Genomic DNA, 18,648 nt, shown 5'->3' on the forward strand with positions numbered 1-18,648 from the left:
GGTTTCCATCCGAAACCTGGTTTTCCTTACAAATCGATTAAGGAATCTCAAGTCGATGATCATCCGGAGATCTCCCGTCTTCTTGGGAACCAGGAAAACTGGAGAATAAATCCCTAGGCCTCTCTCCCCTGCCGGCACCTCTTCCAGAGCTCCCTTGGAGATGTAGTCCTGAATGTAGGACTCTAGGATCTTTTGTTTGGCCGACCCGAAGTTTCGCGTAGCGATGAATCTCTCTGGGGGGGAGATGAGATCTACCCGGTAACCGGCAGAAACTATACCCTGAACCCAGGGGTCTGTAATCTGCTGAGCCCAAATGTGTCTGAAGTGGGAGAGACGGCCCCCCACAGGAATCTGGGGGAGGGGTACGGGAAAATCTAGAGGAGATATGGCAGGGGCAGCAGGGCTTATCCAAGAGCCTCGGAGAGGCCCATAGTCAGGAGGGTTTCGCCTCCTTGGTGGGTTTGCGGGGGAGTCTTGAGGAACTACGAGACGCCCCCCCCCCCAATCTCTGCGCCTAGCCTGCTGCCCTGAACGGCCTCCGCTCTTTGATCCTGTCTGGGGCGTCCCCGAAAGGGCTGCTGGGGGAGACTCTTCCCCTTCTTGTCGGAGAGTCCCTCCATAATTTTATCCAATTCGGACCCGAAGAGCCTATCCGGCTCGAAGGGGAGCCCACATAAATTAAATTTGGACGCGTTGTCCGCATTCCACGGCTTCAGCCATAGTGGTCTACGGGCAGCTGAGACCAGAGCCATCGTTTTGGCTGCCAGTTTCAACTGCATTTGGGTGGAATCACACAAAAAATCCATAGCGAAATTGACTGACTTGAAGGTGGTCAGGATGTCATCTCTGGAAACGCTCTGATCCACGTCTGTCTGGATTTGATTCAGCCTGGAGCGTAAGAAGGAGGCTACTTCAGTGGCCGCAATAGATGTCGATGCGGAGGCAGCGGCCGCCGCGTAACCCCTTCTAAGGGTGCACCCTGCCCTCCGATCTAGAGGGTCCTGCAGACTAGACCCATCGTCTGCAGGGACCAGAGTGCGCCTGGACAACTTGGCTATCGCCATGTCCCTTCCGAACGGAACCCCACGATTCCACCAAGGGTTTAGCCATCGGGTACATAAGCTTGAACTTCCTGGTGAGGATTGGACCTTTTTTCAGGCTTTCTCCACTCTGTGCGCATCACAGAGAGAAGGGTCTCATCCGCCCTAAAGACACGCTGTGTCCGTCCGGCGGGATCGGAGGACTCCCCCATGTCAACCCCATGTCAACTCACCATGTCAATATTACAATCGTAACAGGCCAAGTGCTTTCTTTTGGCCCCGGCCTTCCGCTGTTGATCCGATTCCCTAGGGGAAGCCATCACTGTAACAAAAAAGAGACTGGTCATAACAACCTAACAACACATAGTAAGGTGGAAAAACCGTCTGGGATGCCCACCAGCACTTGAAGAAAATAGAGCTGGAAGAAAATATCCAATATCAAGAATATAAGCCAAGCACAGGAACTCTGGAGCTAGCTTGTGCAAAGCAACGCAACCAGAGACTGAATGACAGGCTCTGGGCGTTTAAAAAGGGGGCCTCCAAGAGGTAAGCCCAGATCTCTAATGGAGCCTTTATTATAGACTCAGCTATAAGTAGGGTATCTCCCTTATCTGCCCTGACAGAGCAGGATCCTGAACAAGAAGAAAGACCGAGCGGTGAGAAGAAAAAAATCCACCGCTCGGGATATGAGAAGACCGGAAGTGACGTTGCGCACCTGAGCGTCACTTCCGGAAGATGGCGGCGCCGACGCCGGAACGGCGTCTGGCAACCGAAGTACCGCTGAGCCTCCGAAAACCAGGTCGGAGGAAGAGGGGAGGGAGGTCACCCCCCCCTGAGGTACACCAGTAAAAACAGAGCCGCAATAAGCTTCTTAGAAGCAAGGCAAAGGCAAGCCAATAAGGCAGAAAACAGAAAAAGGGCAATCTCCTATAACAAGAGAGCCCCTTTCAAAAACACTTCAGCTCCCGAAAGGGGAGCCTCACGCCAGTCCACCTGTCCAAAGGACAGAAAAAAACACTGTTGGCTGGGAGCGATCTCCTCCCTTTCTGGGAGCTGAAGATCGCTTATTGGTGCTAGGACTCATTAAAAATTTTATTCTTTTTGTACCGAAATACACTACTAAAACGCTTTCACCACATATAACTGCAGAAATGAACTGTGTATATATTATTCTTTTTGTAACGAAATAGGCCACTAAACACTTCCATCACATATACCTGCAGAAGTGAACTGCGCATATATTTTTCTGTTTGTACTGAAATACGCCACTAAACGCTTTCACCGCATATAACTGCAGAAGTGAACTGCGTATATATATATTTTTTTTTAGTACTGAAATGCATCACTAAATGTTTTTACCGCAAATAACTGCAACAGTGAAGTGCGTATATATTATTCTTTTTGTACTGAAATACGCCACTAAGCTCTTTCACCACATATAACTGCAGAAGTGAACTGCATATATATTTTTCTGTTTGTACTGAAATACGCCACTAAACTCTTTCACCGCATATAACTGCAGAAGTGAACTGCATATATATTTTTATTTTTGTACTGAAATACGTCACTAAACACTTTTACTGCAAATAACTGCAACAGTGACGTGCGTATATATTATTCTTTTTGTACTGAAATACGCCGCTAAACGCTTTCACCACATATAATTGCAGAAGTGAACTGCGTATATATTATTCTTTTTGTAATGAAATAGGCCACTAAAGCTTTCCCCACATATAGCTGCAGAAGTAAACTGCGTATATATTTTTCTGTTTGTACTGAAATACGCCACTAAACACTTTCACAACATATAACTGCAGAAGTGAACTGAGAATATATTTTTCTTTTTCCACAGATATAAGCCACTAAAGGCTTTTCAACATAAAACTTGCACCCCAAGAACAACTTGCTGGAATGACAGAGCTGTATAATGGCTATTTGGATCCCCAAATAATCTTTCCCTGCACTTGTAAATCGCATTTCTAGCACTGTCCCTAGCGCCTTATGAAGTCTCTCCCTGCACTAAGATGCTGTGCAATGATTCCTCCCTATGCTTTTTCTGCACTTATAAATCATTTTTTCAGGTTTTCGTTTGACAATCTGATTTTTCCTATTGCTGTCCCTAGCGCCTTCTCACGTCTATACCTGCACTCAGAATGCTGGAAAATGTCTGACTCCAAGATGGCTGTTGTATTTATAGGGCTGTGACATCACAGGGCTGGCTGCTGATTGGCTGCATGCATGGCATTATGGGTGATCCCGCATTACCAGAGTTTCTTTCTCTATGTCCTCAAGCAGCAGCCATTTTAGGAAAAATGCAATTCGTTACTACGAAGCACGAGGAAATTTGTTGCAAATCGAATTTTTCCTGAAATTCGGATCGAATTCCACTTCGTAAGCTTCGATTCGCTCATCTCTAATCCTGGTGACAGATTCTCTTTAATTTAAGACAAGGTGCATGCCTCATCATAAATTAAGCATATCCTCCTCAAGTCCATGGGCCTATAATAAAATATCCTCCAGTTTATAGCTGGCGTAGAATTAATTCATCATATATACCCCAGGAAAAAGGCATAATAGATTATAAAGCTCTTAGATCTGATGGACCTGCCCACTCCCCACCCTCACTATGTCTCCTTTTCGGAAAGTGGTCATGGCAGCATAGAAATTAGAATTGTGATTACATTTTGTAACAATGGCATTTAAAAAGTTGCAAACCAATGGTTTGCAAGTTTTTATGCCAATTTCTGGCATGTGTGCCACTATAAATGACCACAATTGTGTATAATCTTCCTTAAAGGTTTTGTGTCATGTCGCCATTTCTAAGGCGAGATGCAGGGGTGCACCACCAATGAGGCCAGGCAGCACCAAGTAGGGGCAAGAGGGAGGGCAGCGGAAGGGCCATGGGCAATGAGCGCTTTCATTGTGGCAAAGGGTTAGGTTAAAAAACTGGCATTGGAGGGACGCCATTTCAGTTTTCGCCTCAGGCAACATAAAGACTGGGTGCACCCCTGGCGAGATGGGACTAAGCCCCAACAAGGAGGCCAGAATATGGGAGCAGCCTGGCATTCTGATGTTTCAATGACTCCCATTGCAGTGCATGGGAGCTATGGAAACAGCATCGGATGCTGATGCATGCTGTGCTGCACTGTTTTTGTAGCTCCTTTGCAAGCTACAGAAAAACAGCACAGCGCCTGCCCGCTCAGCTGTTTCCTAGCCATCTGGTGGTCAGGGCTTAGTCTCATCTTACCTTAGTAACGGTGAGATGAGACAAATCCCTTTAAGTTCCCCTTCATAGGTGTCCACATATGATAAAAATCCCCTCCCCTATTTCTGATGCCTATTAGATGTACATGGAGGGGAACAAGATGGTGCATGAGAGAACAGTGAGGTAGTTCAAGCCAGGGAGGGTTTGGGCCATAGACCCTACAGGTAAATTTCCTGGTGGGCGATGCACAGAGGCCCACCCAAGCCCTCCTCACAGTTGCCAAAAGTGATACTCTCAGCATTAATTAATGCTAGGACAATATGACTTTTTACAGTGCATTACTATAAATGACGTCTTACATTTTCTCTGTTTATAGGAGAGAACAATGTGTGGCCCCTCGCCGCCTGGCATCCTGCTCTTTACATCATGGTGCTAGTTTTATTGCTACACTAAACTGGGTTGGCACTTTATGAAATGTTTTTGTAAAACGTTGTTTATACATCCCACATGGATTTTTAATAAAATTCTACTGGTGATGCAATTATAAGAATTATTCATGGTTCTTGGTTCTCAAATAAATCAGTTCATTAAAATCACATGAGATGCAGGTCTCAGACCTAGCAGGGGGCAGAACAGGGTTTGTATTTCACTTGAAAATATAGAAGCAGCAATTTCTGCAACAAAATCCACAACGTGTAAGTGCACCCTTACAGGAGCTCTGCGGTTGGTACTGTTACACAAGCGCATTGGCTAGCACCAGTTAAAGATACCATGGCTGCCACTGTCAATGAGACACTGCAATAATCTTGTAAATACTGATATGGACCTGTGTAATTGCTTGCTAGGTGAACCAACTTAAACTCAAGCTTTTTAAAAAAGTACCAGAGACCAAAGGGGCTGTACAAAATAAAAATGAAATAGGTATTTAGGTGCACTGTGATTGGTTGTGTGAGCTAAGGCCAGTTAGGGTCCATTATACTTGAATTTGCTTCTGGTGTTTTTTTTACCAGTTAAAAAAACACCACAATAATGCCTCATTCACACATCAGTGTTCGGTCAGTGATTTCCATCAGTGATTGTGAGCCAAAACGAGGTGCGGCTCTAAACACAGAGCAGGAGCAGATCTCTCCCTTATACCTTATGTCTGTGGAGGCTTCACTCCTGGTTTTGGCTCACAATCACTGATGGAAATTACTGACCAAAACACTCATGTGTGAATGAGGCGTAAGTGCTTGCAAGTGTTGTCTCACTCCAGCAAATGGCATTTATCATGTAGAGAAAGTTAATAAAAGGCACTTACTAATGTATTGTGATTGTCCATATTGCCTTCTTTACTGGCTGGATTCATTTTTCCATCACATTATACACTGCTCATTTCCATGGTTATGACCACCCTGCAATCCAGCAGTGGTGGTCGTGCTTGCATACTTTAGGAAAAAGTGCCGGCCTATGCGCACCCCCAACCACCAGAAAGGCCAAAGCTTTTTCCTATGGTGTGCAAGCACGGCCACCGCTCCTGGATTCCAGGGTGAGTGTAACCATGGAAACAAGCAGTGTATAATGTGATGGAAAAATCAATCCAGCCAGCAAAGGAAGCAATATGGACAATCACAATACATTAGTAAGTACCTTGTATTAACTCTCTCTACATGAAAAATGCCACTTGCTGAAGTGACACAACCCCTTTAATAAATTCCGCCTGATAAGTCTAACACCTCTGGTGGCAACTTATTTCCTTTGAGAGTAAAGGGATCAGACATGCCTAGTTCTTCTTTCCCCTGACATCATTTATCAGGGGAGAGTTGGCACACCCCAACACCATTTTATAAATTGCATATAATCCATATAAAAATTTACTTTGCAAATACATTTTTTACTTACCACATGAAGTTACATCCTTTAGCATAGTCTCAAATCATCAAAGATAAATACCCCAGCATTCCTTGCTGAATACATGTCTACACATAAGCATTCAAATTTTTACACCATGCACTAAGACATGCACTATTTTAAACGGAAAAGCCAACAGGTCCGTTAAAAATAAACAGATATGTGCATGGCCTCATTGAAATTTATGGGTCAGTTTGTTATCTGTTTTACAGATGGCACACTGAAAAAAAAATTGTCCACATGAGCCCTTATAAACCTTCTCCATTCCAGTGCCACTGATCACTACGCTTTGTTTTCCTGACGGCAGTAATGACTAGCCCATACACTGCACATAACCGCTGCAGCCGATTACTTGGCCTTAGTGGTCGCGCGCTGTATCTAACGGAGGACAGTGATTGGCTACAGAATTCACATGTTATATACGAACCCGTGATTGCAGCCAAACCATGACATCATAGCTGCAGTGGCTGGGAGGATAGGAGCAGCAGCACTGGAATAAAGGCGATCAGGATGGTTAGTTTTTTTATTATGGTAATATCTTCCCTTTTAAAAAAAAGAAAATTAACTCTGACAACTCCTTTTAGTTTTTATAATAGACACTGTAGACTGTATGAACAACTCTTCTTGGATGCAGTGTAGCACTGATTTGCAGTGCAGTGCAGTGATTTAGTTGGAGTTAACATACAATCTGTTGGTTCCTGTGTTATGGACTGGCCATAGACCTCACAGGAAAATTTCCCAGTGGTCCGATGCCCAGGGAGCCCTCAGAGCCCTTCTCATTGCCGCTGGCCAGGTACATAACAATCTGATGGTCTCAGCATTAATTAATGCTAGGAGCATCGGGTACTTATGGACCTGGCCACTAGCCTCAGGTGGCCTTATGAATTCAACTATGTCACCAACCTCAGGATGGTCATACAGTTGAATACTGTGGCGAGGGTGGCAGTACTTTGTGCTGCACTCTGCTGTTTGGTTCTGCTGGGACGGTATTTTGTGCTGCACTACACTATTTCTGCCCCCACCTATATCTATTTGTCCTGCCTTCTTGTTTTGGCCTTGCCTACTTATGTTGCTTTCTTCTGTCAGTTTGGACCTGTCTACAACGTGGGGCCACTTCTAGCCTTTTTTCCAGGGCCACTTTACATTTCCTGTCGGTCCCTGGAAAGCAGAGCATGATAAGTAATGCAATTTATTGAGGTACATGTCAGTTATACAAATTGATAACATTTAAAAATGTTATATTATTGAAAAATAATTTCTAAAAGGGAATTAAAGATGTGTAGGTGTTACCACTTTACATATCTCTCTTCCTCTGTCTATATACAGTAAATTGATATAGAATGCACCTTCAGACATCATACTATTGAATCTCATACCCATGACCAAAATAGCTATAGACACAGTATGGATTTTAATATAACTGTCTGAATACCATGCTCCATTATAACCTTCCATTATCATGTGTAATTCAGCTCACGTTCTCCTACCAACCATTTCAGTCATTATCACTTTCTCCGAGCTCAGACAACGTATAGATGCCCTGTTGATTCTTTAGGAAACATATGCGTCCCTTATTACCGGTAATCCCACTCTAGCACAGCTTGCTCGTTCTTTCTGGGTCAGAGGAGTCTTTATCCCACAATGACACATTCATTAAGTATATGATGTCCTGTCTTAAGATATTAGTGCCGATGTGAGCCACAACTGAGGCTGAAGTGTACATACTCATTATTTTACAACTGCTTTTGGAAATTATTCTTTTTGTGCAGGAGTTCAGTGCAGGTTCTCAGCAGGTGCCGCCATATGCTCTTATCCATATGATAAATGTAATGATAAAGGAGATGGCTTGTGAGAATGAACTTAACATAGCGAGATAAATATGTACATTTCATTGCATGAGTTACTTGCCAGGTACAGCGTATACCGTATTAGGGGGAATCATACATTATATATGTGAAGCCAATAAGAATCCCTGTTTGATAGGACAGCAGTGAGCTTTATTTAGCTGGTGACAATATGCTCTGCATAAGCATCAACATTTACAACATGATAGAGCCGCTGTACATGTAGCCTGCATGTTCCGCTGCAGCCAGGCATGGGATTCAGCCAGTTCCCTCAGGTCCTCCATATCCGGGTGTTAAAATTACAGCGGCAGCTGGAGATGAGCACTTCCATTCCGTAGTTTAGCTCCTTAGGCTTTTTAATAGTTGGGTGGTATGTGTGTGTAGTGTATATCTGGTGTATTTATGTATGTGTACCATGTATATGGTGTATTTATGTGTGTTTCATATATTTGGTGTATGTATATGTAAATATATGTCAAGATACCGCGTGTCTGCCGTTGAGTAGGGAACCTGTTGTTAAAAATTTGAATCCCACCCTTGGCTGCAGCAGCACGCTGGGAATACAATGTATCAATGCACAACACATTATTATTATTAATGGTGCATTCAGATACTGTAGGCCACATTGCTTAGTGTACAAGAGAACTTTGGATTAATGCTTGAACTGAGCCACAGGTGCAGGAATACGAATGTCTTGACCTTTTTCTAGTCTCTTCTCACAGTCAATAAGATAGTTCACTCCATCAATGACCAGTTGCACCAGTTCCACCTGCAGGGATAACACAGGGATTAGATAATGGCTTCAAACAGTAAGAAGGTTGGGGAGATACTTTTGGCTTCCAAATCAGCTTTCTGAACAAAGCTTAATCTGACCTGAAGGTGACACTGTAAATATATGATTAAAGTGCTGTGAGGCCTTACGTGTCAGGCATTTTGTGGTAAATCTCATTCAACCCATTCTGTAGCAGTCATGTTCTTAGTTATGCGGGTAGTAGAATGATTTCTTAAAGGATTTCATGTCAGTGTAAATGTATTCTTATTTGGGGTTATTCTGCTATGTAAACAGCTAAATAATCGTTTGCCCTGCCACAAAATATTATACCTCAGATTTTCCCAAACGGTCCAGGTTTGAGATGTCGAATGTGCTACCAACAGCTGCTGTGTCCACTCCTCCTGTTCCTCTTTTTTGTAGACGGAGATTTTCTAAGATCTTAGAGAAGCGTGAATCCTAAAAATGTACAAATACAGAAAATTTACAATACACGCATAAAATATTTATTAACATGTGGTACTCATAGGCTTTGTTAACTTTCATTCCTCATCAAATAGGGAGCAATGTTTATAAAGGCTCTTTTATAAAGGCCGAGGATCAGGGCAATTATCGGGGATGAGAATTTGTATGAATGCTCCCTTCTGATAATGGCCCCAAGTAAAGTTACTGCCGATCACCCAACGAAAGAGCAAACATTTGTTAGGTGAGCACATATTTAATATGGCATGCAAAATCATTGTTTCTGGGCAGCACATTGTCCTGTGTAAACAGTGATCTGCTGCCGCCAAACAATGGATCTGTATGGGGACGAACAATCACAGTAGCGATCAATAATCCTCTGGAGATTTGATGATTGTTGCATGTAAATGCAGATATCACCTTAGCTCAACTATCTGCTCAGTATCAGGAAAGTTACGCTCTTTCCTAATAATTGTCTGGGCATCAGACCATGTAAAGCAACCCTAGGATTAATGGGTTCCCAACTGCCAGACTCCCTGTGATCTGACTGTCATCAGAAAATTCTCTTACACACTGCAAGAAATGTGAAACCAACTTACCTTGCTCATAAGAGGTAGATTGATGTGTACACCAGCACGCAGGCCAGTGCCCAGGTTAGATGGACAGGTGAGGATATATCCCAACCTTTCGTTCCACATGAATTCCCAGCCTTTCTCCTGAATTAATTTCTCAACCTGCAGAGGGATCATTTAGAACATATCACTACCCGGGAATAAGTTGTGGCACATGTTTTTGGATGTCTAATGTAAATACACAAGAGCACATCATGAAATGTATTCACCCTAGTAATATCGACCGTACCAAATTAATAACATCAAGATGTCAATAGATGCATAAACACCAGATAAAATACATCATTGACACACAGATTATTGGCGTCTAGTGGCCAGTTAAAGAGTGTCAAGTGAAGAGAGTAGGGAAATAGCAACCATGTAACAGATATAAATGTATTTGTCTTCTTTAGAGTACATATAGGTTTTTTGTGACTTGCTTTTTTTTTTTTTTTTTTTTTTTTTTTTTTTTTTTTAACGCTGCATGTTGAAGCAATGGTATTTTTAGGGTTTTTTTCATCTCTCACCTCTATAGGGAATAAAAGCCCTTAAAAAATAAATGCCATTCAAACGTGCTAACTAAAAACACACACAGTAAAAACACACACAGTATGGCATAAATATCAAGTGGTTGGCTGTAAAAAAAAATGAATAAATTTGTGTGTAAAGGAAATCTTAGGGTATGTGCATTCTGCACCCAAAAACTGTGCCAAAAATGTTGCAATTCATCTCAGTTAATTTTGTTAATTAACACAGCTCAGTTTTTTTCAGCTCATGGTTTTAAAAATCGGGAAGTGGAAAAAAGAAGTCACATGTTCATTTTTGTGCGTTTCTGTGTCGAATATACATTGCAACTTCCCATTGAAATGAGAAAGATTAAAAAACACATCAGAAAACGTGTGAAAAACTACACAGGGATAAAAAACACAATTAAAAAAATACAAGGAATTCTGAAGCAGATTCCACATCAGTTTTTTTTAGCACACAAAAAACTCCACGATAACATACCCTTACCCTAAGTTCACACCTGAGCGTTTTACAGCGCGTTCAAACGCGCTGTAAAATGCTCAACACATGAAAACCAATGCTTCCCTATGGGAATGGTTCTCACCTGGGCGTTTTACAGCGCGTACGATCGCGCTGTAAGGCTGGGTTCACACTTGAGCGTTGCGCAAACGCGCGTTTTACGCGCGTTTTTGACGCGCATTTTTATGCGCGTTTTTGTAATAGTAAACGCGCGTTTGACGCGCGTTTGTGTGATTCACTACAGTGTCCTATGGCCACAAACGCCCCAAAAGTCGCTCATGTACTTTTTGGAGCGTCGGGCGTTTTACAGCGCGATCGTACGCGCTGTAAAACGCCCAAGTGTGAACCATTCCCATAGGGAATCATTGGTTTCTCCTTGTTGAGCGTTTTACAGCGCGTAGGAACGCGCTGTAAAACGCTCAGGTGTGAACCCAGCCTAAAACGCCCGACGCATAATCAAGTTCTTGAGCTTCTTTGGGGCGTTTTGACGCGCGTTTGTGGCAAACGCGCGTTTACTATTACAAAAAAAAGCGCATAAAAACGTGCGACAAAAACGCGCGTTTGAGAAACGCTTACCCTGCTTTCACACCTGAGCGTTTCTCAAACGCGCGATTTACGCGCGTTTTTATGCGCGTTTTTTGTAATAGTAAACGCGCGTTTGACGCGCGTTTGTGTGATTGACTGCAGTGTCCTATGGCCACAAACGCGCGTCAAAACGCCCCAAAGAAGCTCAAGTACTTGATTATGCGTCGGGCGTTTTACAGCGCGATCGTACGCGCTGTAAAACGCCCAGGTGAGAACCATTCCCATAGGGAATCATTGGTTTCTCCTTGTTGAGCGTTTTACAGCGCGTAGGAACGCGCTGTAAAACGCTCAGGTGTGAACCCAGCCTTAGGTGTGAAAGCAGGGTTAGGGTAATGTCGAGGTGTTTTTATGCAGTATTTTGAGCCAAAGTCAGAAGTGGGTTGGAAAGGAATGAGAAATATAAAGGAAGGCTTCCTGCGGGATCCACCTCTGGGTCAAATAATTGCATCAAAAACTGCCACAAAAAGCTGTGTATGACACCCCCTCAGGCTTCCATCACACAGTTTTTGGTCTGCTTTTTTTGTGTTGCAAAAAATGGCAGGTATTTCATGCATTTTTAAAAGTGTTTTCTGAGTGGTGTTTTGTTTACTCAGGCAATTTTTTAATAAGCATTTAATAGCCTACAAGCCTACAAGAAAACACATGAAAAAACACTTATACCCATAGAATCTTGTGTTTTTGAAAAAAATAAACTGTGGACCCCAAAAAATCCACCAAAAGTAAAGATATTGCAACAAACAAAAAGGCAAGTTTTGTAGAGAGGTTTATATTTCAGTGCTGGCTTTCTGCTAACATCTGGCCCTAATATTCCAATCCCAACCCCACCACAAAAAATGCATGGAACAATAAAAAATTCACAGCTTTTTCTAAAAAACACAATATGTGAAACCACACGAATGTGTAAAATTATCGATTTAATGATGAGCAATCTGTTTTCTCAAATGTTTCTTTATTAAATGGGTTTCCAGTACGTTTATACTAATGATCTGTACTTCGAATAGGCCAACAATATCTGAACAGTGGGAGTCCAATACCTGGAAGTCAGCGGTGGAACTACATAGTTCTGTCCGTTTCAATGGGAGTACAGCTGCAGTGATCAACTCTGTTAACAACACAATGGACAGAGCTATGTAGTTCCAGCATCAACTTTCAGCGCCAGACCTAGTGCAGAACAACTCATTGTTAGGCTAGGTCTACACGACGACATTTGTCGCGCAACATTTTGTTGCACTAATGTCGAGCGACAATTTTTATAATGGCAGTCTATGGTGTCGCACTGCAACATGCGACATGCTGCGACTGCGACGCGACAGTCGCAGAAAATCCATTCGAGACTTTTTGTCGCACAACAAATGTCGTCGTGTAGACCTAGCCTTAAGGGTGTGGGGTGTTGGACCTAGGGTTGGACGATATCAAAAATATTCCCACGATAACGATATTAAGAAATTTATCGCGATAACGATATATATCGCGATAAATGCCCATTTAGAAGAAAAAAACACTTGGGGCCACAAGGAGACGTTATACTGTATGGGGGCAGCCACAAGGAGACGTTATACTGTATGGGGGCAGCCGGGCAGCCACAATGAGGCGTTACACTGTATGGGGGCAGCCACAAGGAGACGTTACACTGTATGGGGGCAGCCACAAGGAGACGTTACACTGTATGGGGGCAGCCACAAGGAGACGTTACACTGTATGGGGGCCAGCCAGCAGGAGACGTTACACTGTATGGGGGGCCAGCCAGCAGGAGACGTTACACTGTATGGGGGGCCAGCAGGAGACGTTACACTGTATGGGGGGCCAGCCAGCAGGAGACGTTACACTGTATGGGGGGCCAGCAGGAGACGTTACACTGTATGGGGGGCCAGCAGGAGACGTTATACTGTATGGGGGGCCAGCAGGAGACGTTATACTGTATGGGGGGCCAGCAGGAGACGTTATACTGTATGGGGGGCCAGCAGGAGACGTTATACTGTATGGGGGGCCAGCAGGAGACGTTATACTGTATGGGGGGCCAGCAGGAGACGTTATACTGTATGGGGGGCCAGCAGGAGACGTTATACTGTATGGGGGGCCAGCAGGAGACGTTATACTGTATGGGGGGCCAGCAGGAGACGTTATACTGTATGGGGGGCCAGCAGGAGACGTTATACTGTATGGGGGGCCAGCAGGAGACGTTATACTGTATGGGGGGCCAGCAGGAGACGTTATACTGTATGGGGGGCCAGCAGGAGACGTTATACTGTATGGGGGGCCAGCAGGAGACGTTATACTGTATGGGGGGCCAGCAGGAGACGTTATACTGTATGGGGGGCCAGCAGGAGACGTTATACTGTATGGGGGGCCAGCAGGAGACGTTATACTGTATGGGGGGCCAGCAGGAGACGTTATACTGTATGGGGGGGCCAGCAGGAGACGTTATACTGTATGGGGGGGCCAGCAGGAGACGTTATACTGTATGGGGGGGCCAGCAGGAGACGTTATACTGTATGGGGGGTCACAAGGAGCGCAGCCGCAAGGAGCCATTACATACAGTTATAATGGGGTGCAGCAGTCACAAAAGGAAACATTACTTAGAGTATATGGGGCAGGGGGGCAGCAGCTGCCCCCTCCATGTCTTATGGCTACCTGTGTGACTGTGACATAAGTTGTCACCGGTGACCTGTCTGGCCAGTGTGCCGGGTGCCCACCATAATTCCTTCTTGTTGGTCAACCGTCATGCTCATCATGTCAAACAGTCATGGGGGAGCCGGGAGGTACTGGAGGGAGACAGGAGTGCAGGGACTCATGATGGCTCAGGAGCATGCAGCTAGTGGCACTGGTAGGCGGCGCAGCCAGGCATGAAGGACCGACTGAGTGGGCACTGGGCCTGGGCCAAGTCATATAACTGGGGTAATAGGCAGAAGTTAGAACTGTGGAGTGACATTTTACACCTTTTAATAGCTGCCCGTCGACAGTCACTCTAATCTCTTCTCTCCGCAGGGGGTGGGTGGGACGGGAGTCGGACGGAGCGTAGCAGGTTCTTCTCTGAGTCTGACTAACTTTCCCGCCACTCGCTGCTGCTGTAGTCTGTAAGTGTACTGCGCTCAGCTCTGCTAGTCTCGGCCTGGGGGCGTGCTGATTCCGACGTTAGAGTAGACGTCGGTCGGTGGGTGGAGTCGGAGACAGCGCATTCAGAACAAGCAGGAGGAGATATAGCTAATGATGGGTGGGGGCAGCGCAGCGGTGCCGCGGACTCTGTTTTTAAAGCTGTGACGTAACGAAATATACCGCGGTATTAGGAAACGGCGATATCGCCATATCGCTGTTTTTTTAATACCGCGGTATATCGAAAAACCGGTATATCGCCCAACCCTAGTTGGACCACAGACATTCAGATATTGGCCTAAGGCCTATTCTGAGGACAGACCATACAAAATAAAATTACTGGAAATCCCTTTCAAGGAGCAGAATTAGGCCTACGGAACCAGATATACCACCTGATGGGGATTAATCCTGCCGATTAAAAAAAATACCAGTCTTTTGAAAATTGGTTATTTTCACAAGCCCTTTGGTGCACCTCAGCTCCTCAGCTTTCGGCCTCTTTCACACTACCGTTTTTTTTTTCCGTTTTGCGGTCCGTTTTTTGCGTTCCGTATACGGTTCGTATACGGAACCAGTCATTTCAATGGTTCCGCAAAAAAAACGGAATGTGTTCCGTATGCATTCCGTTTCCGTATTTCCGTTTTTCCGTTCCGTTGAAAGATAGAACATGTCCTATATTTGGCCGCAAATCACGGTCCGTCGCTCCATTCAAGTCAATGGGTCCGCAAAAAAAACGGAACACATACGGAAATGCATCCGTATGTCTTCCGTATCTGTTCCGTTTTTTGCGGAACCATCTATTGAAAATGTTAAGCCCAGCCCAATTTTTTCAATGTAACTACTGTATACTGTATATGCCATACGGAAAAACGGAACGGAACAACGGAACGGAAACTGAACCACAACGGAAGCAAAAAAACGGAACAACGGATCCGTGAAAAACGGACCGCAAAACACTGAAATGGACATACTGTAGTGTGAAAGAGGCCTTCCAGTACTGGCAACAACCTCAGTGCACTGAAGCCCTCTTTTACATTAAGAGAAAAAAGTATTTTTTTCAGGTATCAATTTAATCCCCAGGATCAACCATAAAAGGCCGGATGCCTGGTTTAAATGGGTTGATTCTTCTAATGGGTGCTCTTTAACATTTTCCTTTACCTCTTTAAGACCCTTGCAGAAACGTTCAAAGACACTTTTCATGTTACCGCCTTTCTCCATAGAGATGACCCTGGTATGATCTTCTTCATTTATCCAAATAAGGAAGGTCTTCTCGTTATTGTGCCTGTAGATATGGATAGAAATTGTCTTGATAATTAAAAATGCATTTACTATTTGTGTCTAATGTATATGGATAACCCTATAGTAGACCTCCGGTGTAAAACTCTAGCATGGCTGTTCTGACTGACAAGCGGAGAATTGGCCGGACACAAACAGCAGCATGCAGCCGATTCTCTGCCTGTCTGCCATAATGCGTACGGATCTCAGCTGGACCACATTATACCATGGTTCTCTGCTGGAACAGCCTGCCAGAATTCAAACTGGAGGTGAGAAAGTAGCCTAAGGTCCCTTTCACACGAGCGTGATTTCCGCGCGGGTGCCATGCGTGACGTGAACGCATAGCACCTGCACTGAATCCGGCACCATTCATTTCAATGGGGCTGTGTACATGAGCGTTTTTTTTCACGCATCAGTTCTGCAATGCTTTGAAATCGCAGCATGTTCTATATTCTGCGTTTGTAACGCAGGACAGGCCCCATAGAAGTGAATGGGGCTGCGTGAAAAACGCATTGCATCCGCAAGCAAGTGCGGGTGCGATGCGTTTTTCACTGATGGTTGCTAAGAGACGTTGTTTGTAAACCTTCAGTTTTTTATCACGCGCGTGAAAAACGCATCAAAACTCATTGCACCCGCGCGGAAAAAACTGAACAACTAAATGCAATCGCAGATAAAACTGACTTGTTTTAGTGCCAAAATCGCAGCATTTTCACTGAACGCACCCTGAACGCATCCGGATCAAATCCGTCACGCCCGTGTGAAACCAGCCTAAGCCTGGTTTAGTAGAACTGCAGGAGGTGCAGATGTTGCACCTACAATACTAGGTCACGCAGGGCCCTGTTACAGCTATGTATAACCTTCAGGCTCAGACTGGCCCACAGAGGTACAGGTGAATCCCTCGGTGGGTCCGTGAGCAAGGTGGGCCCCTTGTCTTCCACCCCCTGCACAAGCGGCATATGAGGGTACTTTCACACTTGCGGCAGAGAGATCCGGCAAGCAGTTCCGTCGCCAGAACTGCCTGCCGGATCAGGCAAAACGTATGCCAACTGATGGCATTTAGTAAGACTGATCAGGATCCTGATCAGTCTTAAAAATGCCTGATCAGTCAAAAAAAATGCATTGAAATGCCGGATACGTCTTTCCGGTGTCATCCGGCAAAACGGATCCGGCATTTATTTTTTTCACCTTTTTTTCAGTCTGCGCATGCGCAGACCGGAAGGACGGATCCGGCATTCCGGTATTCTGGCACTAATACATTCCTATGGGAAAAAATGCTGGATCCGGCATTCAGGCAAGTCACCGGAGATAAAACCGTAGCATGCTGCGGTTTTCTCTTTTGCCTGATCAGTCAAAACGACTGAACTGAAGACATCCTGATGCAAACTGAACGGATTACTCTCCATTCAGAATGCATGGGGATATACCTGATCAGTTATTTTCCAGTATAGAGCCCTTGTGACGGAACTCTATGCCGGAAAAGAAAAACGCAAGTGTGAAAGTACCCTAACACAGTAGACTTACTGCATTACATATAGAGAGGCAGCGTACAGCACCTCCACCAGCCTAAGTTCATATAAAAAAATTGGTAGAATATTTTAAAAAACTACCCAGTTTATTATTATAGACAGGTTCGTGTGGCTGAGATGACTTCTAGGTACAGAGGCAGGTCAGCCAGTATCCTCCTTTCCAAGGAGGCAGCAGAGACCCCTGCAGAGACTGCTATGTAACCAGGTAATATTTGGATGTATTCCTATGGTGGGCTCCAGACAGCCCAGTCCAACACTGATAACCTTCATTTGTATGGAGGCCAAATAGGGCAGATAAAGACTCTTGTGAAACTCTACTGTACCAACATATGCAGAGTTCAATGTGGCATGTTCCATTGGATGCCATATGCGGATATGCTAGGCAACACACTGCAGCTCCATACGTCTGTGTATGGACTCTGAGATGACTTACTGCCCCTTATACTAACAAATAGTGCCTAAGGGTTCAGAAGAGGGATACTCATGCCCCTGTACTATCTGAGTGTAGAACAGTGACGCATTATAGTCAATTGACCAATTCAGTGTGCACTATTTTGGTCTGATTTTAGTGCAAGATTCACCCATTCCAGCGAATGGATCGCTTAAAAAAATGTACAGCATATAATGGACCCCATCCATGTGCGATCAAAAAAAAAACATCATCCTTTTTTCGAACATAGACGAGTTTTACATTTGTCATCTGAATCTCGCCAAGTATGGATCAGTTGGCTTTCTAATCATAGCTGTTCTCCTTCTGCAGAACATATTTACTGTGCATGGCTGGGGTGTACAGAAGGCTGCAGCTTACTGCAACAATAAGGACGCAATATACATCTTTATCATGCAACTGGAGAGAAATTCTCTAAGACATATGGAAAACTAAAGAGGATCTGTTACAAATATACAAGGTTCTCCTAACATACAGCAATGGTGCATACAGCAGCATCTCACCAGATTCCACGGGCATCAGGCCAGTCACGTGCCATCCCTGAAGCCGTTAGTAGTGGTGATACAGGCTTGTCAAAGAGGAAGTGATCCTAGAAAATAAAAATTGGTTAGTTTTTACTCTGTAAAAACTGGTAATTTTGTCATAAAGCAAGAAAGCTGCATTGTGTCGATAGAAGGTGTATTTCAGCATATTACAAAGAAACGAATATTGTATAATAAAAGCTTCCCATGAGGTCCCGATTTTTTTTAAATTTTCTATATTAACAAACATGAAGTGATTTAATTAATTTGTCTGTAGAAAGAAGAGGTACATCATGTCCTTATGTAGTTTACTTTCCTGTGCAAAAAATGTAATTATTTTTAAAACACTACTATTACAG

The 18,648-nt window shown here is 44.3% G+C and overlaps 1 protein-coding gene across 1 annotated transcript in view; it reads right to left on the reverse strand.

Moving 5' to 3' along the window:
• Positions 1-8,110: 8,110 nt before the first annotated feature.
• CKMT1A (creatine kinase, mitochondrial 1A) overlaps positions 8,111-18,648 on the reverse strand; it is a 51,194-nt gene continuing 40,656 nt past the window's right edge. Inside the window, exons 6-10 of the mRNA XM_044283246.1 lie at positions 18,272-18,357; positions 15,678-15,801; positions 9,810-9,944; positions 9,082-9,207; positions 8,111-8,748 (exon numbers count right to left, since the gene is read on the reverse strand). Coding sequence (XP_044139181.1) covers positions 8,632-8,748; positions 9,082-9,207; positions 9,810-9,944; positions 15,678-15,801; positions 18,272-18,357 — 588 coding nt within the window. The 3' untranslated portion in view covers positions 8,111-8,631. The remainder of the gene's footprint in view (positions 8,749-9,081; positions 9,208-9,809; positions 9,945-15,677; positions 15,802-18,271; positions 18,358-18,648) is intronic.

This window comes from Bufo gargarizans, chromosome 2, assembly GCF_014858855.1.
Source record: "Bufo gargarizans isolate SCDJY-AF-19 chromosome 2, ASM1485885v1, whole genome shotgun sequence".
Taxonomy (NCBI): Eukaryota; Metazoa; Chordata; class Amphibia; order Anura; family Bufonidae; genus Bufo; species Bufo gargarizans.